The following is a 27,447-nucleotide window of genomic DNA, read 5'->3' as shown; positions in this document are numbered from 1 at the left end:
AGTATTTAAAGAGAAATTGCCATCGCTTTACCAAAACGTCAGCATAATTAAATCTTTAAGATGTAAGCTAAGTCGTTCAGAGTGGTTTGGTATGAAATGGTCCGTTTTAGAGAAATTTACCGAGTCAGTATTGTCCACAGTGGTGGTGATAGGAACCAGACGTCCGCCTCTAAAAGCTATTACGTTAAACGGCTATTACAGGAAATGGTTATAATTACAGTCTGACGTCTGAGGGGGGGGGGGGGGGGGCTGGAGCCCATCCCAGCGGTCATTGGGCGGAGGGTAGGATACATCCTGGACAGGTCACCAGTCCATCGCAGGGCAGACAGACAGACAGACATACACATTCACTCAGTCCCCAAAGAAAACTTTTTTCAGATTTATCACCATTTCACCATCATCATCATATCTAAAACTCAGAAGACATGCAGGTTTTTCAATGGTAAAAAAACAGGATATATTTTTGCTGTCTGCTTCCCTTTAAAACTCCTCCTCAATTGCTTAAACTATACAAAATGAACAAAAAAATAGTTTAGTATGAAATTAAAAAGCACAACATGTGATCCTTTGGATGCCTATTTTTGCTGGAAGAATAAGACCTTTTGCTCAGTATTCCTTCATTTTAGCTCCATATGTACTATAATATAAAGGCTAAAGGGCCCATATCCTATATTCTTCTTGTATTTTATCTTCCCCTATGATGTCCTCACATAACATTTGTGCAGTTTTATGCCCCCAAAACTTCCTCTCTTCATCTCTGAATGAAACAGGTTGTTTTCGTTACTCTGCCTTTAAAACTGATGTAAATAAGCTAGGCTCTGATTGGCTGCCCTGTACCATGTCTTTAAAAAGCAGTCCAGGCTGCAAAACGTATTATAGTTAATTATTACATCCTTTCATGTTTTACAGACAAAACACAATCCATTTACTGTCCTTTTCCTTACATTTAAATACATTTTTTTAGAAAATATATTTCGTTTAATAAACATTTAAAATATTCATATTGAGAATACTTGTACACATTTATGTAATATTTGTTGAACATTTTGACCTCAAGGTGGAGCTTCTTAAACTGTATGCATATTAATTAATCATGTTTGATAGAAAAAAAAATGAAAAAAGAAAAACTGCATTTTGAATACAAATGATTTCAAAGATCAGATATTTTTTCTTCAAACTTTTCACAAATTGACATGGACTGATAACGATTTCTGTACTTTCAGTTCTGACACTCTAACTGGCTTGTTTTGGGCTTAATTTAACTTCTGTGTGGAGTCTCTTCATTACTGTACCCGAATTTGTCCATGTATTTATTTTTAGATTCATTTAGCTACAAGCTTACGCTTGTGATTGTATACAGTTGTGCCAAGTTTGGCCAAATTGCATATCTTCTAAAGTGAAAATAAGTGAAATCCTCAACAAAACAAATATGATGTTTGGCATTTCTGTGGACAATTTCTAGTTATGTGCCAAGTTCAACACATTGGGGTGGGGTGAATGTAAAAAGTTATGTGCCATAACTTTTGCACAAACCACACTTTATATATTTTCTTCTAATATGTTAATGTAATGTAATATGTAAAAATGTAAACTGTAAATGTGCATTAAAACGTGCAGGAGTGTGTTCTCTGTAGAGCAGGGGTGTCAGACTCAACCCCCCCCAAATGGACCAATATTAAAAAAATCTCAGCAAACCTGTGGGCCAGCTGTGGTTTTACACACGACTGTATATGGAGTTCACTCTGACCTGAAATACTGACACCATTAGTTTACATGACATAATTAAGTACAAGCATCTGTACGCTGACATTTAATACAAAACACACGTTCGGACAAACTGAACACGACAACATGAACATTCCATCATTTTTACTTGAATTATCACAACTGAAAGCACAAAAACACCATTCTGTTAAAATAGTGTCAACACGAGTCTTTTCAACAGGGAAAACAAGAACATGGTTCTGCTTGTTAGAAACTGAGGATGCACACCTCCAGTGCTTACAGCAGTGGCTGTGGCAAACGCACTGTCGGCTCCAGTATTAACCGTCTTCCCATACATTACAGCGTCTTTAATGACGTAATGAAATCTCGTAAACTTTACACCTCTGTTCAAAACCACTTTTTAACAAGCAGTGGTAAAGTGCTGCAGAGAAACCGATTTTCCTTCCCCAGTATACTTCACTTCTGAGCTCAACGCGTGGCCTACAGGTTCCATCAAACACCTTTCAGCTGTTTGTTTTGTCTACAGTGCAAAATGTATAGGCGTATATACGCAGACGGGCTGATAATTACATGAATGTGATTTTGCTGTACAAATTATTAGCTAACGTTCCAGTCCATCATTTGTCCTGAATAAGCGAGGATTCTAGGATTCTTTCAAATTACTGTTCCCCGTACCTGTGCAAAAATAAGGACGTTCTTAGTCAATATTCCCATTGGGTGAGTTTATTCAACCAGGCTCCGCCCACAGACGCCTTCTATTGTAGCTACTATGAGACAAATTAAATCAGAGAGACTACAGACAGTTGACTGCACTCTGCAAAATAGCTACATCAAAGGTGAGTTATTCATTTCAAAATGACATTTTTCATTGGTGTGTGTGAAAGATCAAATTTTTAGGATAGACTAGGAGTATTTTTTTTATTTCTTGTGCAATTGATCTAATGTGTAAGTTTTTTTTAAATCTAGCTAGTTTTGATTAGTTAAACCAACTTAGTCCAGCCCAGTTCATAAGTTTGTAACAAACTGTCATTATAGTAATGCTTTTTATTATATTGTACACAATAACATCTAAAATATAGATTGAAGTCTTATAAACTACATGGCAAAAGGTATTTTTAGACGTTTTAATAAATCTCATAAATGTTGAGTAAGGGTATAATAATTATTGCAATACATAGCGAAAAACGTGGAACAGTGGATTGAAGTTAAAACCACTGTTTGAAACCACAGTCAACAAATCAAAACTTAGCATTTGGATGCAGCCTGTCAGAGTTAGCTGGACAGGGAGGGTGCAGGGCTCATACCACACCTACACACAACTGACCAGGCTTTTATTTTGTTCCAATAGTTGTAATTTTTAAGTTTTATTTTGTTAGATCATCATGCGACAGGCTCTAAAAAAACAATACCATTTGAGAACTTTTACTAATCTGAGCCAAACCAATCTGCATAGTTCATAAACAAAGCTGGAATGAAGTTAAACTGATTCTTGACCTCAGAAGTAAAAATCATATATGATCCTGAGAAATCAATATGGCCCTAGTACAGATGTAGATATGCGGTGTGCATGACACAAACTTGAACACAAACATTTTTTCAGGCCATTCTTAAATTCTGATGTATCCAAAAATATATTGTATCTAGACACCACTGTATCATATTTAACCGAAAGGTTAAAGCCGTTTTATACTATAAATTAGAAGCTGTAATTATCTATTAACAATATTTTCAGTTTATTATTATTAACAAATCAGGCTATCTACCTTAAGACATTCTGGAATTTAAATTAATTATAACGTTATTCCTGATGCTATTTACATTCACCTTTTAGTCTGTTAGTCATTCTGGACAATCTACCATTTGTTTATTTTTCCTGAATAGGCAAAATCACATGCAAAATTTTAGTCCAATGACATGTTTTGTTGAAAATGAAAATAAATGAACATCCTCTACAGAGAACACAAGTCTGCACATTTTAAAGCTTTTTAAAGTTTATTTGCTAAATTTAACACTTATAATAAAACCTAGAATATGGTCTGTGCGAAAGTAAGATCTAATATTTGAATAGAAATTGTAAACTAAAATTAGCAGAAAAATGCCATATTTACTTGTGCTCTCCATAAAGGATGTGTTGACTTACTTTCACTGAGAAAATCAACAAAATATCATTTGATTAGGGCTATTCAAACTCCTGCATAAGACTGTAAATGTTTAAAATGTATTAAATAGCACACTCAATTCATTCCATGCCCAATGTCACGTGCTGCAGTAAGCTGAACGGTCATGAAACAGTAGATACGAAAGAAGGCGTTTGTGGGCGGAGCTTACGTCAACTGATTTCAAGTTTTTACAAAGTCACCAAATGTGTATTTGACTCTGATATTGGTATGTAATCCTGAAAACACAGACGGTTTATATGAGGGTACAGGGACAGGATAATCTGGAATAATATTATACTTATAATATAGGCTTGATTGTAACCTTGCATAAAAAAAACAAACAAACAAAAAAAAAACACTGTTGCAAAGAGGAGAATGAACTATATACAGCTCCTAAATCTGGGAACAAGCATCATACCACTTGTCTTGTATAGGCACAATGGTTAAATGTGGCACAAACCCAAAAGCTATTTTCTCCATTCTTTTCTTTAAAACAAAGCCCTCCATAAAGAGTATGAATGACTTAAAAAGACATGTGCACAATATATAAAGTAAAACTGTCCAAGTTAAATTCAGCCGGCCAAAGCATTTAAAAAAATATGCTTGTGCTTGGAAAAAAACCCCAAAACAAAACAAAAAAAACTTGTGTAGCTGCAGTTGTAGGGCGTCTGGTTTGCGGGGGTCAGTAATATGCAAGTGATTAACACGAATATGCTGGTCCAATTCTTAAAATCTGACAGCTGGAGTCCAGTTTTCAGGACTAGATTCTGTATAGCAGCACTGTAGACCCCAGATTGATTCCACACAATTACCCACACACTCCAATCTGCAGCTGATTTGGGAAATGAAAAACAGCAATCTTTCAAGCTTTCCACTGCAGTCCTGTTTTAAAGAACACTGCCAGTTTCTGCGTGACTGATGAGACCTTGGACGCCCTACAGGAGTCAGCCAAGGACGAATTGCACAATAGAAGTCGAATGAAGAGTCGTACAAAAACAGGCCGTCTCTCAGATGTGTGGATTGCTGCGATCGTTGGTCTCTGCCTTTTTGAGCCTGCCTTTGCTGAAGGTCTGGATGGAGCTGAGGAGGGCGCCGCGGCCCTCGCCGTTAACGGAAGGCGGGTGAAGGGAGGGGGGGCCGGGGACACTCCCTGAAGGTGGAGGAGGTGGAGGAGGAGGTGGTGGTAGAGGAGTCACTGGCTTAGCACCTGTGTTGACCAGACAACAAACATTAGCATGACCGAAGGCCACTGTACTCACAGGTGTTCCACAGGGTTTAAAACCTCTGCCTCAAAGGCAGGAGAACTACAGTACCAGTCAAAAGTTTGGACATGCCTACTTACAGAAGGGTACCTGAAAGGGAACCAACTGCAAATGACCTCAGTTCTTTTTGCGTTCACAATGAAAGCGACCTATAAAAAGATCTTAGACCATTTCTTGTTCAGACCAGAACTCCATTAGAATGCAGATCCCTTTCACAGCAGTCATAGTGTGCGCAGCGCTCGTAAAGTGGGCAGCGTTCTCTAATAAATCTGACCTTTCAGGTGGCGAGAGGAACCACCAGACCTGCCTTCTGCTCTCCTATTAGCCACACTGAAATAACTGGAATAAGTCCATCGTGCAAAATGGAAAAATGACCCTGCGTTTCTGCCACAGTATTTTGCATTTTTGTCCGGTTTCTGTTTTCTCGAGAGGTGGTCTCAGTTCGGTTCGCTTTTGGGGGTGTTTAGAGGGTCTAAGTTTGTTTTTCGTGGTCATATGCTCAGAAAACCATGACCACTATGACACTGAAACGGCCCAAGGGTGAGAATGTCCTTGGTGCATTTGTTAAATATTAATTAAAAAAAGGCAGAAAATGCATTCACTGAAACATGAGGTTGAAAAAACAAAGAGAAACAGAAAAAAAACATACGTTTTATTTTATTTATCATGATGCTGTTGAATTACAATTTAGAATTAAACTCAAACATTGGCATCAAGCTTTGCTATGTATTGACTGAGAGCAGAAAGCTTTAAATTATTATTAACATGATAAAAAACATCAGGCGTGTCCACATTTTTGACTGGTACTGTAACCTCTGTGGACTAAACGCAGCCACATGCCACAGCTAGGCTAAGCAGAATGGTGCACTTACCATAAAGATGGGCACACGCTACAGGATATTTTTTATTTTTTAGATGCTCATAAAAAAAAAACAAAACAAAAAAAAAAAACAAAAAAAAAAAAAAAAAAAAGAACAAAGCTTCTCTGTAATTACACAAGCGAATACCTCAAACCACAACATAATCTATTCCTCAGCCCTACTTGTGCCTCAGAGGAGCAATTTTCTACCTTGAAAATTTGCCAGAGAGGCAAATTAGGGCTAAAATTGGATCCTGCAGTATGTGCCCAGAATAAGGGGTAACATTTAAGCAGCAACAAAAAGAGACTGCAACAAAAAAGAAAACATGTCCACAGCTTCGCCATGTTTTCTTTTATAAAGTGAGCCCTTTATAAAAGTACTACAGAGCACCATGTCTTATAACCACATTATTAAACTGTAATCTTAGAGTCCAGATTTAAAATGACTTCGTAAATCAAATGCATGAATAAAGTCTTTAATGCAACCTGTAAACTAAAATATTAGATGAATGCTTTAACCCCTAATTAATTCAACAAATCACACTTCACATAAGTCAGTTTTGCCACATTTATCAATAAATAAATAAAAAAAAACCCACAGAAATAACTAAAGTGATCACAATCCACATGAAACCCAAACATCTGTATAATGAAGACTCCTGAATATTTAGAATGTGTATGCCAAAAATAAATGTGAAAAAGTGAGGAAGGAAAAAAAGGGAGAAAAATCCATGGACAGGTGAGCAGGCCATTGCAGACTGAAGTTTAAAGTTGCATAATCCTTTCTCAGTAGGCCAGATTTAAAAACATGTGATTTAATGACGTTTTATCCCAAAAGGAAACACTACTTCAGTCGATGGATAACTTGACAAAAATGTAAATAAATACTTTGATGTTGTGCTGGGCAACATATTGTCTGCACTCGTATACTGCGAATGACACAATGTGGTACTGATTTTGAGGTTCAGTAATATTTCTGACACAAAATAAACACTATAATCATGATATAGTGTCCATATAGTAGTGGTATCATTTCTCCACACAGCTTGTTTTTAGTTTTTTAATTCTTTTTTGAGTGCTTTACTTGTGGTAACTTGGACCTGAATGTTAACTACAGTTTAGTCATGTACTCAGTGCCTTATTTTGATTCGAAATAAATTTAAAATCCATAAAAATGAAATACATAGTAAGTTCCTTTGTGTAATTGTGCTTTCTGTCTGGCTGACGTTTACAACATGTACATTTTATTGGTGCAATTTTAAGAGACAGAACATTGTCTAAAACAAGCTGCGTCAGATTTGCAGTAGGGCCTCACCAATATGAATATTTTGTGGCTGATATTGATTTTAAGGGTCTTAAATTTTATATTTAACATAACATTGGCTGATATATTCTTCATTTATAGATAAGATTATAATGTTTCAAACACAATACGTTCTGCCATACAGTCATTTTTCCTTTGACTGTTACTGGATCCTCTGAAATAAAAGGTGATTCAATAGTCACAATATAACACCGCTGCACACTGAACTTTATAAGACCGGCAACCTCGACGAAATCCTCCACAGAAACCAACAGACTTTGTCAAGTGTGGTCGTCAAGTTGCTTTGGTAACAGAAGAGTACATCTGGAGAAGCTGTTATTATACAACAGTAATGATGTTTAATAGTAGCCTTACTTTCATGCCACACTATTTCTATGTGCAGGAGTGTTAGCTTGGTATTAGCATGTATGTAGCAAAATTCATATTCAGACTCATTAACAACCTCGTAATTCGGAGGATACAGTGACATTTGAAGAAGCAATGTATGCAAGACCAAACCTGACAGGTCTGGAACATTTTCGTATGCCACAGCGGTAATTTTCTAAAACCCCATTACTTTTTATCATAGAGAAATCAAGTTAGACCTTGAGTTCCTAATATGGGCATGACGCCGACTTCAGAATGATAGAGCTGCTCAGTGACCACTCTCGTACATGGTTTTCTCCTAACATCGGGAGTTCATGAGTTCGAATCGCTTGGCCAAAAAAAGCACAAATTTTTATCTTGTTTATTATTAAGTGCCATTGAGTCTGTTTTGATTCTGGTGACCATATGGACAGTGTTTCTCCAGAATATTCTCTCATCTGTTTGGGCTTCAGGCTTCCCAATGGCTGATTCATGATCCCTCTAATTGTATCCATCCATCATCCTCATCCTTTCACTTTCAACTCCTCCAAGCTTAATGGTCTTCTCCAATGAATTGGTTCTTTTCAGAATATGTCAAAAGTTATCAGCTGTATTATCAGCCAATAGGAATCATACCGTAGGTTAGTAATATCAGCCACTATATCAGCCAGGTCCTTGTTTGCAAGAGTGTCCAAAACAAGTAGCTTGGTACTTTAGTATAGAGTAAAGCCCAATCCCATTTTAGCACCTTGCTTCTATCACTTAGCCCTTTGCCTTCCATTTTGCACCTTCACACTTGGGGTAGGGTGACCTGATTTTTGTTGAGATGGAGGAGTAGGGTGAAGTGTTGGTGTCCTACTAACTTTATTAGTGCACACTTAAACATCACTTAATACCATGACACCAGGCTGAATTTGAAAATTACTGTGATCTTGAACTGTACTAATGCTGCCCAGCACTACCTTGATACCCTTATTGTTGTGGGCACACAGGTAGAAAGCTCACTACTGAGGAAGGGTGCAGTGCAACTTTACATCATTAAGAAATTATTATTGAATTACTTTACCCCACACATGTTCAAAATGGTGCATGCTCTACTTTGAAGACAGCGTAGGAGGGGAAAGAGAGGCAGATACACGTTACTGATCATTTTAGAATGAGAGGAATCAAAACACACATGTTGGACGTGGAATATGATGTGTTAAATACGAAGATGATTACAAATCATTTTAGAACACATTCAACACATTTGAGTTTTGTTTCATTATGCAGTGAGAAAAAAAAGATGTGAATTAAAGATCATTTGGATAACTCTTGCACATCAAAAGTGAATAAAAGATTAGCATCAAAGCATTCATTAAATCACTGAATCACTGAACTTTTAAATGTAGATAACATGTAATATAAACTCTGCATAAAACCTACTCAGACCATTTCACCTTTCACCACTAGGGGGATTTTTTTTTTTGAGCCCCTGACTGTTCATTGGCTTTACCTTCATTTACAGAAAGGAAGCTTGAATTTGCAAAAGAAATGTATTTTTTTCTATTACAGAATCAAATTAGATGACTGGTGCAATCTTGGTATGAGATGAGATGTTCAGAATAAACATAATTTACAAAGAGGTAAATACCTGGTGCTGGTGGAGGAGTGGGAGAAGAAGGACAAGTAGGGGGAGAACTTGCTCCTGAACCTGGCAAAAATAAATAAACAAATAAATAAAAGATTTGTGTGTGTGTGTGTGTGTGTGTGTGTGTGTGTGTGTGTGTGTGTGTATGTATGTATATATATATATATATATATATATATATATATATATATATATATATATATGTATATATGTATATATATATATATATATATATATATATATATAGTTCAAAAATAGCTTCTTCATTCTTAAATCATATCTTCAGAGACATTTAGACCTGTTCACAAGCAGACAGTTTCAAAACACCAATCAGAAGCTGAAGCTGTTCTGTTAAATTTTTCAGGTATGCTCAGTAGTGTAGTAGTGTGTGTATGTCCAATCAAATGCAAACGTAAGCACCCCAATATATTTACATAGCTGATGAAATGTTTTTGTTTAGTCTTTACTTAAAGTACCTAGTAATGGGAGATTATGAAAGTACTTTTTTTCACCGGTCATTTCCCCGATTTAACCTACATCAAGCACCTCTTCTGAAACTATAACAAAATAATGTAATCATGTACAACCCACCAGAGTTGTTGTTGTATTTCACTGAAAAATCTTCCTCATTTTCATAAGCAGACTGTCTGGATTTCTAAAGGAACAAAGTACAAAAAAAAAAAAAACTTGTGTCTATTTTGTTCAACACCATGCATACAGTTTTTCTGTTCATCATCATTATTTGTAAAGCTGCTCAGCCACCATCTTGTCTACCTTTCTAGCCAGAATCTTCCTCCTCTTTTTCTCCTCCTCGGAGCCGTGGTGAGACTGTGCCCGGGTCAGCCTCCTGTGCTGGTGAATCTGCGCAGAGGAAACACATTGCGCGACAGTGTCAGCATCAAGGTAGTGCCATAAAGGTCCAGTGAGCAAAATGCAAATTATCTCTGATTATACGTTTTTCCCTCAGTATACAGTACGCAAAGACAAAAGGAACATAAAACACTTACTGCTCTCTGTTCTTCTTGGAGACGCTTTTCCAAGCACTCTTTGGACGATTTCAAGGCATCCTTCAATTTGGAGGTTATCTACGTTTTAGAGAGGAAAGCAATACATGTTTACAGATAAGCTGACAGTATCATTCTCACATGATGTATATATGGATACATACACTACAGTTCAAAGGTTTTCAAAACAATAAAACCAGCATGGTTGCAGATAAATGCACAAAATGGTTCTTATATACTAGTCCTGTACAACTTTACAAGTTCATACAAGTAAAAGTACTTAGTTGGATGCTACTTTTTCTTGTCTTGAGTATCTAAACCTGCATTGTCCAAGTTACTGTATATAAAATAACAAAAATGATTCCAAATCATACGTGTTATCGTATGTTTTTTCCTTCTCCAGTTACCATTCAGGAGGTTTTGTTCTGACAAAAGTGATAAACAAGTCCAGTTATTAAAGTTACAAGTCAGTATATGGCATATCTATTAAGTCACTCATTAAATTAATCCAAGTGTTGTTGATGGAATTAAATAAATCTATATGATGTGCAGTGAGAAATCAAGAAACAAACTTGTGTATATGTAACTGTATTCTCTAATCAACCTTTTTTTTTATTGTATTAATGTTTATTGGCATTTTTTTCTGAAGTAATAGTTTTTTTCTGTCAATAGCCCACATACTGACAATGTTAAAACATTTCCTTTGCATTAATCTCATTTATGTAAATTCTGCACAAAACGCACATTACCTTGAACTGGGGCTTTTCAGAGTTGAACAGTAGCACATCACTGAATAGTCTGTAAAGCCAAAAATGACATTTACATTACTTTTTTTGTCGTAGTTACAAAACAGTGTGAAAAGCTGGAGAAGTAGTATCACTACTCACGGTGTTTGCAGAAGTTGAGGAACAGTGGGCATTCCTGATTTACAAGCCTCAGTGGACAGTATGGACTGCAGTACTGAGACTGAGAGAAAAGTGGAACTTTAATTACCAGGTTTACAGTACACAGTGTTCAGATACACTTGTGCCAATTAAAAAGATGCAATTTTTTTTTAGCCGACCCACCGACTGAGGTGTAGGGAGCAGAGGGATACTGGTCCACAGGTACAGCATCTGGAGGCCTCCCGTACGTCATTTCATACAGCAAGTGCCCAAAGGAATAGACATCAATGCTCTCTGTGGTCTGAAAAAAACAAGGTCAAATATAATTACCTCTCAGGCATTTAACCATTTACTTTCAACAATACTAAAAAAGAAATCATTAAATCATTATTTAAGCAAAACCTTTGATGAAAATTAAGCTGAGTGTTGAAGATAAATATACCCAAAGCATTAACACAGAACTGTTTTAAGTTCTTACTTAACTGTAAATCAAACATGTGAGTGCGTCCTAAAACAACATGAATGGCATGAAGTCTTAATGCCTGTGACACCAAACATGATATCATATCATTACAACTGTGTAGCCAATAGTCTTAAAGCACTACAGAACGGTAAAAAGACCAAGATCTTACGTTAACTTTCCTAAACTGTGTGACGTATGGGCGGTAGTAAGAGGGAAGTCCCAATAGAGAGTTCTCTATGTCCAGGAGTTTGCACGCATTGTCTTCAATTAGAACATTGGATGCATGGAGATGCCCATATGGAAATCCTTTATCATGAAGGAACTTCAGGGCCTAAATCAACACAGAAAAGAAACATATTCTAACAGTTGTAAAAATCAAACCAAAAGTTCACACTAAACTGCAGAAATACTATGTAGACACGTATGCACCACACTAGGCCATAGTATATATTAAAAAAAAAAAGAAAAAAGAAATTACATTAAATCAGGAGACAATATCACTGTTGCAATAACGTATTTCTGTAATGAGTCAGCGATGTTATTTTTCCCAGACCTCCAAAATCTGTCTCCCGTAAGTCCTGATTTGCTGAAGCTCCAAACCCTGGATCTTTTTTGGGTTACAGTACTTCTTTAGGAACTGCTCCTTTGGCTTGACCTAAATATCAACACAAGAGAAACAGATGAATGGAAAGACAGACTGCTGGATGGATGGACAGATTGACAGATAAACTGACTGATACATTTATAAATAAATTGATCGACAGACTGACAGATGGATAGATAAATAGATAAACTGATGGATGAATAGATGGATAGATGAACTGACAAATGGATGGATGGATAGAGGAATTGTACAATCCATGTATTGGGTCATTGAACCTTGTCATGATTCATGCAATTGCAAAAACAAAAACTTCTCTATGAATTTTAAAGAATGCCATTTACAGTTTAATGACACATACCTTGCAAATATGATCCCTAAGCGTGCCTTTCTCATTGAAGGTTCTGATCACTAAAGCTGAGGACTCACTAGTAAAAGCAAACGTGACTGGACAGATGTATGGATGCTGTAGTGAAACCAGAAACAAGAAAGAAAGAAAGGAAGAAATCAGTTAACAACAAAAACACAAACAAACAAGCAGATAATAACAGTAAAGGTGAAATATCAGAGGAAAACCTTTATTAGACTACAGGCACAACTGACACAGAAAAAAGGCACATCACGTCCAGTAAAGACAGCACATATGGTGTTCAAACATCTGGACTGTAGAAAAACAAACCAAATCAAGAAGGTTTCACATAATCCTCCTCTTTGTGAGGAGGACAGCATGACTGGGTGCTTTGCATCTGCATGATTGTCACACATGTGGTCATGTGGTCTAGTTTTTCTCCACCCCCCCCACCCTGTTTATCTCACATCATTAGCAGCTGCGCTAAGAGACTAAACAGAGGGAGACCAATTGGAGACTGTGAACATTTATCTAGAAGGTTCTACAGCATAACTATGGCTTAATGTAAGAAGTAGATTGAAAAGACCAGCTTAATTTAACAAATTCAGATATCTGATAGATCAATCACGCAACCAGCAGCACAAACTGTGCCTGGTCAGGTCAGATGTGCAATAACTGTGTATTCCACAGAAGTAGATTACAGTAAGGATGGAAGTATTTAAAGCAAAAAAAAAAAAAAAAACTCAAATAAAGGATAGAAATACAATAAACAAAGAAAATCCACCAAGACATATCTGGTATCTCAAGTTGGCTTCTTCAGTTTTGCAAAGCAAACTTAGCCAACAAATAATGGAAGTTTATACCTCACCAAATAGCACCTCGCTAACTGCATGCCTAAATCTTCACACCATCAAACAGCGCCTATTTGTAAAGTATAATAATTTCTAGAAAAGGTTTTGGCCTAAAACATATTCGTAAAATCAATTTACAGTGAAGTGAGACATGCAGGGTGTTGTATTGCAAAATAGCACCCAAAAACGTGTATTTTTGTCCAAAACCTATGACTATTTTAACACCAGATATATATATAGTCAGCCTCTGATTGTGCAAGGTCTCCTACTTAGAAAGATGAGAGAGGTCTGTAATTTTCATCATAGATACACTTCTAACACTTCAAAACTATGAGAGACAAATTGAGAAAAAAAAAAATCCAGGAAATCACATCGTAGGATTTTCAAAGAATTTATTTGTAAATTATGGTGGAAAATAAGTATTTGGTCAATAACAAAAGTTCAACTCAGCACTTTGTAACATAACCTTTGTTGGCAATGACAGAGGTCAAACGTTTCCTGTAAGTCTAAGTACACTGTAGCTGGTATTTTGGCCCATTCCTCCTGCAGATCTCCTCTAGAGCAGTGATGTTTTGGGGCTGTCGCTGGGCAACATGGGCTTTTAACTCCCTCCACAAATTTTCTATGGGGTTGAGGTCTGGAGACTGGCTAAGCCACTCCAGGACCTTGAAATGCTTTTTACAGAGCCACTCCTTCGTTGCCCGAGCGGTGTGTTTGGGATCATTGTCATGCTGGAAGACCCAGCCATGTTTCATCTTCAATGCTCTCACTGATGGAAGGAGGTTTTGGCTTAAAATCTCACGATACATGGCCCCGTTCATTCTTCCCTTAACACTTAATCAGTCGTCCTGTCCCCTTTGCAGAAAAACAGCCCCAAAGCATGATGTTTCCACCCCCATGCTTCACAGTAGGTCTGGTGTTCTTGGGATACAACTCTTCTTCCTCCAAACACGACGAGTTGAGTTTTTACCAAAAAGTTCTATTTTGGTTTCATCTGACCACATGATATTCTCCGAATCCTCTTCTGGATCGTCCATATGCTCTCTGGCAAACTTCAGATGGGCCTGGACATGTATTGGCTTAAGCAGGGCGCCTGGCATCGCAGGATTTGAGTCCCTCGTGGGGTAGTGTGTTACTGACAGTAGCCTTTGTTACTTTGGTCACAGCTCTCTGCAGGTCATTCATCAGGTCCCTCTGTGTAGTTCTGGAATTTTTGTTCACCGTTCTCATGATCATTTTGACCCCATGGGATGAGATCTTGCATGGGGCCCCAGATTGAGGGAGATAATCAGTGGTCTTGTATGCCTTCCATTTTCTTACAATTGCTCCCACAGTTGATTTACTCACACCAACCTGCTTGCCTATTGTAGATTCACTCTTCCCAGCCTGGTGCAGGTCTACAATTTTCTTCCTGGTGTCCTTCGACAGCTCTTTGGTCTTGGCCATGATTGAGTTTGGAGTCTGACTGTAGACGGGTGTCTTTTATACAGATAACAAGGTCAAACAGGTGCCATTAATACAGATAACGAGTGGAGGACAGAAGAGCTTCTTAAAGAAGAAGTTACAGGTCTGTGAGAGCCAGAGATCTTGCTTGTTTATGGGTGACCAAATACTTATTTTCCACCATAATTTACAAATAGTAGGATAACTTGCATGTATACATACATATATACATACATAGACACACACACACACACACACACACTAATATATATATATATATATATATATATATATATATATATATATATATATATATATATATATATACACACACACACACACACACACACACACACACACACACACACACACACACACACACACACACACACACACACAAATATAGAAGATGTGTAGATTCAAGTGGTGAACAGTAAATAAAATGTCTACACTCACCGGCCACTTTATTAGGTTGCTAATAAAAGGTTGGACCCCTTTTACCTTCAGAACTGCCTTAATTCTTTGTGGCAGACTTTCAACAAGGTGTTGCAAACATTCCTCAGAGATTTTGGTTGGTTATTTGAGTTATTGTTGCCTTTCTATCATCTCAAACCAGTCTGCCCATTCTCCTCTGACCTCTCACATCAACAGGGCATTTTCGTCCACACAACCACCGCTCATTGGATATTTTCTCTTTTTCAGACCGTTCTCTGTAAACCCTGGAGATGGTTGTGCGTGAAAATCCCAGTAGATCAGCAGTTTCTGAAATACTCAGACCAGCCCGTCTGGCACCAGCAACCAAAATCACTTAAATCATCTTTCTTCCCCGTTCTGATGCTTGGTCTGCACTTCAGCAAGTTGTCATGACCACCTCTACATACCTAAATGCACTGAGTTGCGGCCGAGTGATTGGCCGATTACCTATTTGTGTTAACAAGCAATTGAACAGATGTCCCTTATAAAATGGCCGGTGAGTGTATATTGGCGCTGTAGACATGGTGATCCCTGGTTCCTATCCCCACCACTGTCAGGAAATCTTTTGTACTAATTTCAATTAAATATAGGGTTTAAATGATCTCCACATCAATGCATTTTGTTTTTATTTACATTTTGCACAGCATCCCAACTTTTTTGGAAATGGGGCTGTATTTTTTTTATTTAGTGTCACTTTAAATATTCAACATGTGATTAGTTTGGTTTTTGGTGCACTAATCAAGAGGTTCAAAGGGAGCTGCCTGGAGGATTTCCTCATGGGGTTTGGGTGACCTCTTGCAATGAATGCACACATAGAATTAACCAAGCTATTACATAGAAGGACCAGGGCCAAGCACAGCTGTGGACAGGCTCACATGTATGGACAGAACAGCTTTCTCGTCTCACATCTGTACATTCTAATGAGGGGATTTTATAGACACAATCAAAAATCCAAAAAGGGAGACTTACAGCCAAAGAAGGCAGCAGCTTCACTGTGGACTGAAGGTCTTTATCTGACAAAAACTTATCAGGACCCAAATCAACCTGAAATCAGAGTAAGAAACAGAACAAAAACAACCTGTACATTAGACAAAAGCACACTTAGACTTCTCAAATGACTGCTAACTTTAGAGCATTCGAATGAAAAGAACTAGGCGGAAATAGCATATTAACTAAGCACTTCTTTAGTATTCCCTAATAGTGTGCTGTTTCACGCAACCAACCTCAGGAGGTGTTTGCTAAATCGAGGTTATGCAACAAGGAGAATTAAGCAATTCAGGGACACAGTACAGGATTACACTGATCTTACAGAAAGTGTGGCACCACAATGATAAAAGCATATTTGAGGTGAAAACACAACTCACCCAACTTAAGACTTGTCGCTCCTTAGGCTGCTCTTTGTTTTTGACTAAGAAGTACCGCTTTCGTAATCTCCAGCCTGTGTAAAGAACAGACAGTTTATTTAAACCCTCTTCTCGGTCAATTTTGGTTAAGCTTTGTCATTATAATCCTTGGGTTTGATGGAAATATTGATGGAAAAGGTTGATGGAAAAATTATAATGTAATAATAAACAGAAGAAATGAGACTAAGGGATAATTCTCAGTTAAACAATGTTTATACAATGGATTGTTCCACTTCTAAATTCTGATTTATATTGATGAAGGCTCAACCAAACACTCACTATACACACACCTACGACTGCCTTACATCAACTGAATTCTGTATATATGTTCCAAGTTATGAATAACCATTGTGGTAAATGATGCATACTGATAGACTGGACCAGGCACCAGCATGGATATGAAGTAAACAGTTTAAAACCACTTAAAGTTACTCAACTGGAAGCTGATAACTTATTTTCTAGAAGCTAAACTAGGCTGATCAAGCACTTAGCTAAGAAGTGAAAAGACTCCTTCATTAAAATTCAGCATTAGGCTCTGAACTGAAGTATTTACTGAAGAATTTGCTGTAAAATTACAGTATTCTAAGAAAACAATATTCCCCTTATAAGCATCCAATGCTGGTGATTTTGGCAAATTAGTATTAAGCCCAGTGTGAGAAAACAAATGCATAACATTTCCAGCGTGGTGCTAACACAACACGAGTAACCCATAGGTGCTAGCAGAAATGACTGAAACGGTAGTAATTTGAAGCAAAAGTTATTTATAAAGGTCTTGTATATTAACCACTGCTATATTTTAACATGCATGGCTGGTGTATTTATTATATGACAAATTTAAGCATTCATGAAATGACTGCAATATAGTGTGATGGGTGACCAACACCACCCCTTACCTCTGTCACTGTAACTCATGGCCTCTGATGGCCTTAATGCTTTTAAAAACACAGTTAAACTAGTTTCAAAAATCAAATGGTCCATTTAGGCTTATATTCCAAGAAATGTGGATGGTATTTTTACAAATTAAACAACAACGAACATAAAGGTTCAAGTCTTTGCCTGCAAGAATCCTAGCATGATGAAAAGAAACTAGTGTAATATGTTTGTGGACAGAACACTTAGTAGTCCTTTTCTTATACATTATACAGTGTTACTGCCAAAATAAAGAGTCTGCATATAATGTGCACTGCTTATGTGTTGCCTGCATATTGCCATGGTTACTGCCAAATAGAGCATATGTCTGAGTATATGCACATATGTATAATGTGTATATTACCACTGGCCACACCAACGACAGGGTGAGTGGCCACACCACTCACCTCATAAGTTTACTACGCAGGTGTACAATTTAAAAAACTGCAATTAAACATCTGTTGCAGTACAAATTATCAGCCGCCTTCACCCTGTTTATCATTAGCCAGTTTAGATTCCTGTGGTTTTTTACTTGCAGTAGTGTCTCTGCTAAGTTGATAGTGGTCTGCCAAAATTATTTAGTTAGGAGCGGTTCTGTGGTCAGAAACTGCCCATTAATGAAGGGTCAGAGGATAGCCAACACTAACTGTACATGAACAGATGGGCTACAGTTTTTTACTGTACACCAGCAAGGTAGACGTTTCTAATAAAGTGGCCAGTGTATGCTGTATTAAAACATCTTGTTTAGATACCTTCAAGAAAGAATTCCATTTTAGTTGTACTAGTGCACCAATTACAGCAATAAACCTGAAGCCTTGACCCACTAAGAACCTCTATTCACGCGTTATTTCAATTTTAATGATGACTTCCTTGAAAAATCAACTGTTTACAAATGTGTGCAATAAATACACATGAACAGTGACAAACATATTTATGCAGTTTTAAAGTGAACTACAGATAAGGGTTTTAAAAACACATGCATTCCCCAGAACAATTACAACCACAAAGAATATCCAAACAAAGCCAATGTAAACCATTAGCTGCCATACAGGTGCTACTGGTAATACTGCCCTAGCCACCTGGTCACTTTCTAACTCTGCAGGACCACAAAGTTTCCTTTCTAGGAACAAACACTGCATATCTTATGCTTGTAACTTGCTAACAACCCAATAAATACCCTGGTGCCGCTGATGAATCATGGTTGCACATGCACCGAATCAGGAAATGGCTTTAAATGATTTACTGATCCCAGGAGATGATCAACTTTTACTTACCTATGTCTTTCAATGGTTCCACCACTTCCCACTTTGGGTCAGATCTGAAGAACATGGACACTTGCTGCAAGGCGATTTCTGCAGATAAAAAGTTAAGGTAGTTAGAAAAACAAACATTAGTGTGGCAAAGCATATTGGGAAAAAAAAGCCATATACTATATCTGTGTTTTATTTCACGTTTTCTCTTGCGGTTCACACACACACACACACACACACACACACACACACACACACACTTTATATTATATACATATAAAATATACATATAAAAGTTTGTGTGATTTCATGTACCAAAATGGTCTTAATTCATTTTACAGCACCATTTTCCAACCTTTCTTTATCCCTTAGAATTAAACAGGCCATTTTGTTACTGTGCCTTTAAAACTGATTTTAGATAAATGATCTCTATTCTGATTGGACTGCCATGTATTGTGCCTCGTTCAATAAGCAAGCTGGGCTGCAACACTCCTTAGAACTTTAGTGTGAATGGGCATAGCTAGGCTAAATAGGCAGATACATAAATGTAAATGAGTTCTTTTAATATCACAGAAACAATGAAGTCAAAACAGGCGTTTTCTACTAAAGTTCTCTGCTGTACTAGTAACAGCATGTCTTTACTCAAACTCTATACACCATCAATTATTCATAAACATGCATTCAGTAATAACATGCATTAATGTTGGTTACAAATTCTCAAAGTGTTTTACATAGGAACACATGTAAAATATGTAAAGGATAAAACACTAGGGTCTAAATGAATATAAAGGCACAATTACAAACACAAAAATGAGTCAGAATACTCAAGGTATATGCTAGTCTAAACAACTATTTTTTTAAATCCGGATTTAAAAACATCTAAAGAGCTTGTACATGCACAAAAGCTCTGTAGTTGTTCTCTGTAGCCTTAACCTGAAATCAAAATTTGGCCTTTTTGACTTTGTTGATTCATGTTCCTAGTCATATTTAGCATGATTCATCATATAATAAAAGATAAAACTTGTTTCCTGTAATGATGGTGCAATAGCACGCGGTAAAAATGATTATGAATAATAACATGTGTCACCATTCCACCCACACCTCCACCCAGTATATTAAACTTGGAAATACATTGCATTGTGTTATGATTTCCCAATTCATGTCTGATTTCCCTAAAAACACATGATGTTTTTTTTTTGAGGTGGACAAAAGTTCTTATATTTTGATGGAAGACTACGGGAAAACAACTATTTCTGTTTTTTAAGTAGTATGATTTGATGGGTCGTGCTAAATATCACCAGCCACATTAACTAGTCAGATAAAAAGGTCCAGGTTGACGTCATCTTGCACGTTTAGTCTACTGAATCAATAAACTAACTAAAGTCATTTATCTTCCATCGTCCTATTGTGTCCCTTTTTCCTGAAGTCCATTCCCAAAATTAGTCTATAGAAGCAAGACCCCCCCTCCAAATCCTTGTGTCCTTAATCTGACTCCACATACCTGTGTAGTTCGCAGAATAATTGTTGGTGTCAAGGAACTTTTTGACCAGCTCGCAGCTGGAGAGGATGTGGTGCTGGGTCAGGAAGTTGAGATAGGCCTGAAGACCTTTCTGCCGCTCCGCTATGAACTCTCTGTCCATGTTCCCTATTAACTTCTTGGGGGGAAGGGGCAAGTTGAGGCCAGAGATCTGACGCATGAAGACAGGCAGAGAACCAGTGAGTGGGCGGGACAGACAGGCAGAGAAAAGCAGAGGAAAAGAAAGAACGAACGAAAGAAACAATGCGCCTGTAATCACTTTTACTGGAAAGTGGAGTTCCAGGATTAAGCGGGAAACGTGTTTGTGAAGAGTCAGCAACACACATCCTCACTTGTGCTGAAAACGCAGTGTAACTACAGACCACTTCAGTGGACATTCCAGTCATGTTTTCATGTACAGTGTGTTTCACTATGTGGCAGGAATTCACACATTTTACTCACCAACAGGCTATTGTTAAGCATGTCGAAATCACTGTATCTCCTGATGACCTAGAAGTATTAGAGAACAAAAAGCATTAAGTCATCAAACGCTCAAGAGTTCTCATTGTAGCAAGCTGGGTCACGTTAGTTTTTCACAGATTCAAATCAAATTTTTCTCTCCCACAAATAACAGATTTTCAACATCATGTCCTATACATATATATCTCGTTCAGGGCTGCCCAAAGTGTGGCCTGCAGTTTGGCCCATTAAGATGTTCAATTTTCCCATTTTATTTTAATACTATATATTCACATATTTAAATCCTATTTCAATTTTAAAACTGCATTTAAAAAAATATTTTACTAACAAAATACAGTGTAATATGTCACACTACTCACATAATCATCTGACTGCAATTATTTGAGCTGATCACAACTATTTTCCACAAATGGAACAAAAATTGCACTTTCATGAGGTGTACTGAAGCAAATACATAATAAAATAAAAACAACACACGTATTTATCGAGACAGGACGTGGGTGGTACAAAACACCAGAAGCTTGAAGCTCTGACATATGCCATAAAACCTTTAGAGGGCAGTGGTGAGTAACAAACTACAAAGTACAACAGCTAGTCAGCCAGTTTGGCCACTTTAGACATACTTTAAAGGTGAACTGCAATGATTTCTCAATTTCTGCATAATTTCATCATTACGATGTAAACAAATTCTTTCAAAGTGGTTTGATGTGAAATGCTCTGTTCAGAGAGATTTACAGTGAAAAAACTGTTCTCAGCAGCAGTGATAAGAACCAGACATCCAAACTGCTTAATGCCGCTTAAGGCCCCCTCACAGAAAGATAGTGGACAAAATTGTTATATATATGCTGCCTGATGTCTGAGGCATTACTTTACAATGCATTTGAAAAGGTCTTTGTTTCTAAAATACGTTCATGGTGGAGGGGCACATGCAGGATGTTGTGAGGCAAAATAGTTTATCATCATTCAATATAAAAACTCAGAAGACACGTTAGTCCACTGTTGGTTCTAGATAGTAAATAAAATGATTTGCGTTGTAGACATGGTGACCCTTTGTTACTATCACTACCAATGTAAAGAAATCCACGTCAAGAAGTTTCTCTAGAGTGCATGACTACATATTAATCCCCTCAGTCATCTCAAGGAGTATGTTTACTTGCACTCTAATTTGATCACAATTGGATTTCTGCAGTTATTCGATTATTCAAATGATCATGTAAACAGCGCCCTCTGATCTCTTAGGTCTAGAAATCAGATTAAGAAATCATAGAAAGAGAGCTGGGTTTTAGCTCAGTAATCAGATTTCTCAGTGTATGTGAACTCTTACTCTGATTTCTTTTGGATTTCTCAGTCTCCGCAAGTGCAAATCAGACTGTGGTCCCAGAAATAAGCAAGCAGACTTGCTGTGAGATGCAGCAAAATGCTTTTGGAGTGATGCTGAAACAAAACACATGCTTGACATGATGAAGGATTTAAATATTCTTCATCTTCCAGATGATGTGTGTTGATATTTTCAGGTAAAGTGGTGTGATGAAGTTTTATATTACATTACGTCACATCGTCTTCTGTGAGTTTACTGGCTGGTTGCATGTCATGTCACTCATGCAGTCCCATTACCTGATTACCTGAGCGCGTTGATCAGTTTACTGACTAAATCTGATTTTTTTTTTTTTTTTGCAGATTATTAAGTGCTTGTGCACACTCAGTGATTAGCCACAATTATTGAGATGAATTAACCTAAAATGTCATTTTAAATCCTGCCAAACTTCCATCTAACATCTATTGTTTTGTCTTTTAGCTTTTCGTCCACCACAAGTATTGCATTTTGGCCTCCCCATGGCAAAAAGTTTGGGCACCCCTGACCAAGTTACACATTGGGTTATTCTATTGTTCAGTGTAAATAGCTATTACACTAAAAGACCTTCAGGTTTCCAAACAAGGAACTGCATCTTTGGTTTGAATTAGCTAATGTCTTCAGCCTGCAAGCACTGGTGATTAAGCCACCTTACATCCTTTTACTGTAAGCTCTGCAGCTTTGGACAAACTTAGCAAAATGGAAACCTGCTTATGTGTACAGCCTCATCACAGACAGCATATCAGTGTAGAATACACAACAGAAATAACCAGATGCAACTCTCTTGCAGGAGTCGATGCTTTATGCGTGAAATGAATGAACAGATTTAAGATTTCAATGCACATGCTCACTAAGTGGGAGTTTGGATTGTGAAACATCATTATGAAAGCCTTGAACATGTGGAGTAAAACTGTTAACCGAAACGACTCCATTTACTACTTTTTATAAATCGCCTGTGTTTGAAAGACAGAGGTGATTCTTCTTGTATAACATATACACCCTGAATCAGAAGACATTCGCAGGATCTCCAGTTCATTAAGCCTCCAGCTGCAGAGCTCAAAAAAGAGAAGGATGCGCGTTGAACGTTTGACTAAATTCAGCTGATCCAAAACAAACACTTACTGTCCAGCTGTTTTCTGTTGAGACTCCCCTCTGGACACGAATGATGTATTCCTGGAGATAAAAAAGCAGCCTATTAAAATCCCTGAGAACAAACACCTCCACAAAATGACAACAATACATCACAAGACTATGTTACTGTATGGTTATTTATGCCCCTTAACCACTTCTTAGACTTATAAAGAGGTTTATTTACTGTGCTGATGCACTTGGCTTACTCATGTTGGAACTGGAACAGGAGAATAAACAGGGGTAAAAAAAAAAAAAGAAAAAAAAAAAAGTCCAAAGTCCAGATATAATACAGCCCAGTGTGCCAGGCCTGAGCTTAGCCTACAATTTACAGCATTAACCCATTACGTCAATCTGTATAGTGCTTAGAGATGACCTGGGTCAGCGGGTATAAACGGACAATGCTGGATCTGATATTTCTAAAGAAAAATGATTGAATCTGATCAAAGCATGTAACAAATCTATCCTGAAACAGCACTAAGTAGTTCTAAGTAGCACTAAGTAGATCATTAGGTAGTTTCAGAAGGCTAACCTGCTTTTAAAGGTTTGTCTTACAGAAGAACACCACCAAATTTTTTAAATTCCATTTTGTAATTGAACTGTAAACACTGTCATCCAGGGCGGCTTGATGTGAAATGCTTCACTGTGGAGAAATTGAATGACGCAGATTTGTCTACAGCGGTGGTAAAAGCAACTAGGGGTCAAGAACACACCTGTGAAACCACCTGTGAAGCTACATGTGTCTACGTTTTATGCTGAAATGAAAACAGTTGTAAATCAGGGTTGCATCATGTTGCCCTCCCCACCACAAACGCATTTGAAAGCACTGAAGTAAAAATAATAAAAACAAATAAAAAAAATGTCTTAAGCCAAAACCAAAACCTCAAACCTATCAAAAGGCAAAGCTTCAGGCATCAGGTATTCGTAACAATTTCTGTGAGATGCCTGGTTCCCATCACCACCTGTAAACAACTCTAGTCTGGGCCTGTTCACACCTCACATTAACATGTTTTGTGTGCAGACTTCTGGTCAAGTGAACTTCGAATGAGCGCCGATAACTGAAAACATGCGTAGATGCAAGGTGTAAACAGGGTCTGTCTTTACATCTTAATCAATCAGTTATGCAGAATTTTGAAAGATTGGTGGCATTTCTCTTTAAGCAAAATGCTTTAACTACAGGTAGAGCTTAGTGGCTTTCAGAGATACAATATCAGATTCGCTTCAGTATTGGTTGATGCTCAAGGTTTCAACATGGGTATAGACTTAGGGAAGAAAGAGTTTAGTTGTTTACTATCTCTTTAGAGTCACTGGCTCTCTTCACACACTATTGAAGCTCTTCTGCCACAACAAACAAGAGCATACACTAAAAGTAAACATTAAACTAAGGAGAAATCTGACTCTGAACAACACAAGCTGAAACCAGGCAGTTCCCTGGTTCATTCTGAGGCGTTGGCATTTCACAAACAACCATGGTGCTGACAGAAAACATAGGGAGGCCTGTCATTGTAATTTTACTGGGCTGTTTGCAGTCAACAAGAGAGCAGCTGTGTTGCTTTCTGAGTGGCTATGGAAATGTTGGGGGGAAAAAACAGACGTGCAGGCAAAAGGGAAAATGCAGGTCACGCGGACAATTAAGGTTAAAGGGAAACTCCACAGATTTTTCTAAATTTCTCCACGTTTTAATGGTTAAGAAGTCATTCAGAGTGGTCCGTACTGATGAAGAAATACTCACAGTGGTGGTGACAGGAACCAGAAAGTCATTCCATGAAATGGTTATAAATACACTGCCTGCTGTCTGAGACACTGTTACAGTTTGGGCCTAAAACATACTGCAACTGATTTATTTTCATCTATTTATGGTGGAGGGCTACGTGAACGGTGCTCTATAGAAAAATGCCCCCAAAAGTTACCACTATTTTATCACCATCGTTATAAAACCTCAGAAGACACGTGTAGGTTCGCTGGTGATTTTTGGATTGCGACCCCTGGTTCCCATCACCACCACTGTAAAGAAATCTGAGCGTGTAAATTTCTCTACAATGAAGCATTTCCCACCAAACCGCTAGGAATGAGTGTGTTTACATCTCAACCACTGTATTTCCCTTTCCGATCAGGGGAGAAAATCTCCTTAGTCTTAGTAGCCAAGTTAAAAATCACTAGCCTCGATGGTTTTTTTAAAGGGGGAAAAGGACGTGACAGATTATTTTCAACATGAAATAAGAATGTTCAAGTTTTAATTACAGCAGCAGCTCCACGTTACTGCCGAGGACTGACGAATTCAGCTGAAACGAGCCTCCATTTACTTAATCAACGTTAGCCTGCTGCTGCTACGCGTAGCCAGCAATTGATTTTACTAACAAATGTTGACCAGCTGGTTCGCTAAGCTACATAGCTACGCATATCTTGGATTTTAAGTACATGAATAATTAGCAACTTGGCCTGTGAGTTTTAAAGTCGTCTGGTTGTCCTCAGCTACCCAAACGAGGTAGCCTGTGTGTTAGCTGCGTATATGACATTCACATGATCCAGCTGGCTAGTTAGCAGTATGATAGCTGAATGTGGAAGCGGTTATTTAGATGAATAATTAGGCAGATTTTGAGACTATTTGCTCGCTGACTGAGATGAAAAGATGCTTAGAGATGTAAGTATAATATCTGGCTAATGTTTTCACTCTCAGGTCGGCGTAACAAGCCGCTGTCCCCGAAAATTTCCGAGTTACCGTGTGGGACTGGAGGCTCTGGCTGGTTTCTATCACCGCCGTCAGGGGGACCGTGTCGTCCAGCAGCAGCTTCCCGGCGGACGGTTTCTCCATGAAAGCCATTTCTGGGAATAGCTGTTCGAACAGCGGACGCGTCAGTAGCTCCGATGTCTCGTACCAAAAATATGTAGCGAGGAAAAGCAGGTCCTTCAGCTAAAAAGCTGTTTATTTGCCATTGTGGCGGAGGGAGGGTGAGAGAGGTTGACAGAAGCTTCTTCCTCTGAGCGGCTCATCAACGGCGATGCCGCTCTGATCCCGCCTCCGACGGACCGAGGGACGGGAACCGAGCAGGGGGCGGGGGGGGGGGGGGGGTAACTCATATGTGTTTACACTCAGTGAGTAGCGTAAACATAAACAGGCGGTTGGGAGTAAACACATAAAATGTCAACCTGTCGTCGCGAAGCTGAAGTTGGTTTAGATTCGTCAGCTTCTCCGTCGAATTTTCCGTTCCACCTTAAGCACTGCAGCAGTTACATTATGGCGCCTGTGTAGGCGCCACGATTTAACCCAGTTAACAGCTGTGCCATTTAAGGTGGAACGAAAAATTCGAGTGAGAAGCCAACTTATTACTCAGAGATTACTCAGAAATGAAAGTAAAATGTTTCAGCCTTTCGATATTTACGCAACAGCATAAATGTTTCATTGCCCCAGGGCAACGTTAAGCTATAAAGGTATTAAATCAAACAAAAATATTTAAGAATTTCTCTATGATTTAGCTAATCAGTAGTTTCAGAAATAACACATTTCAAAATGACAATTTGTTACCAAATGTTATGTACATATACAGTGGAGACAAGTGTTTATGAGGAGAGGGGGGCAGGGGGCTGGTGGTCCTCCATTTCTCTGGAAACAACAATTTATATCATAAACAAAACAAGGTTATAATTCACATACATTCTACATTAAACACGGCCTCTCCGAACAGTATTTTTGCTGTATAATTTTGCCCTTGGAACCTTCCAATGTATAAAAATCAGTCTTGTAAAATAAATCAATTGAATTAAATACAAAAATGTAAAGATATATACACGCTGGCCTGTTCTTAGACATGATTTAAAGCCTTTTGGTCAGTTGAAAACATGCGGTTTAAAAGCTTTTCTGTTGCCCGAGAGCGACAAATGCAAAAATGACCAAATCCCTTTACTCCTGCTGTTTACTGTGTGAACACAAACACAATATATTAATAGATACCTATAAAAACGTATAGATATGAACAAAATTCACTACTTCACTAGTCCACTGCGTGTGCAACCAAGATATAAACATAGCCAAAAGAATT

The 27,447-nt window shown here is 37.9% G+C and overlaps 1 protein-coding gene across 3 annotated transcripts; it reads right to left on the bottom strand.

The window, feature by feature from the left end:
• Positions 1-1,854: 1,854 nt before the first annotated feature.
• Positions 1,855-26,436, bottom strand: pxk (PX domain containing serine/threonine kinase). 3 transcript variants are annotated; one of them, XM_017704813.2, is made up of 19 exons: positions 26,130-26,435; positions 23,405-23,455; positions 20,914-20,961; positions 20,437-20,623; positions 18,960-19,037; positions 16,738-16,811; positions 16,343-16,417; positions 12,618-12,722; positions 12,209-12,310; positions 11,825-11,986; positions 11,376-11,493; positions 11,196-11,274; positions 11,058-11,106; positions 10,312-10,389; positions 10,079-10,165; positions 9,896-9,959; positions 9,308-9,367; positions 8,741-8,771; positions 4,953-5,091 (listed from the first exon to the last, which is right to left on the bottom strand). In XM_017704813.2, exons 1-18 carry the CDS (start codon positions 26,229-26,231, stop codon positions 8,752-8,754), a joined length of 1,539 nt encoding a protein of 512 aa, XP_017560302.1. In that variant the 5' UTR covers positions 26,232-26,435; the 3' UTR covers positions 4,953-5,091; positions 8,741-8,751. The 3 variants fall into 3 exon arrangements, with proteins under 3 accessions (XP_017560301.1, XP_017560302.1, XP_017560303.1); XM_017704814.2 differs by having other exon boundaries at positions 8,741-8,768; XM_017704812.2 differs by lacking the exon at positions 8,741-8,771 and having other exon boundaries at positions 1,855-5,091; positions 26,130-26,436.
• Between the last annotated feature and the right edge of the window lie 1,011 nt (positions 26,437-27,447).

The sequence above is a fragment of the Pygocentrus nattereri genome, chromosome 21 (assembly GCF_015220715.1).
Source record: "Pygocentrus nattereri isolate fPygNat1 chromosome 21, fPygNat1.pri, whole genome shotgun sequence".
Classification (NCBI taxonomy): domain Eukaryota; kingdom Metazoa; phylum Chordata; class Actinopteri; order Characiformes; family Serrasalmidae; genus Pygocentrus; species Pygocentrus nattereri.
The sequence above is the reverse complement of the archived record's forward strand: the minus strand, read 5'-3'. Positions and strand labels throughout refer to the sequence as shown.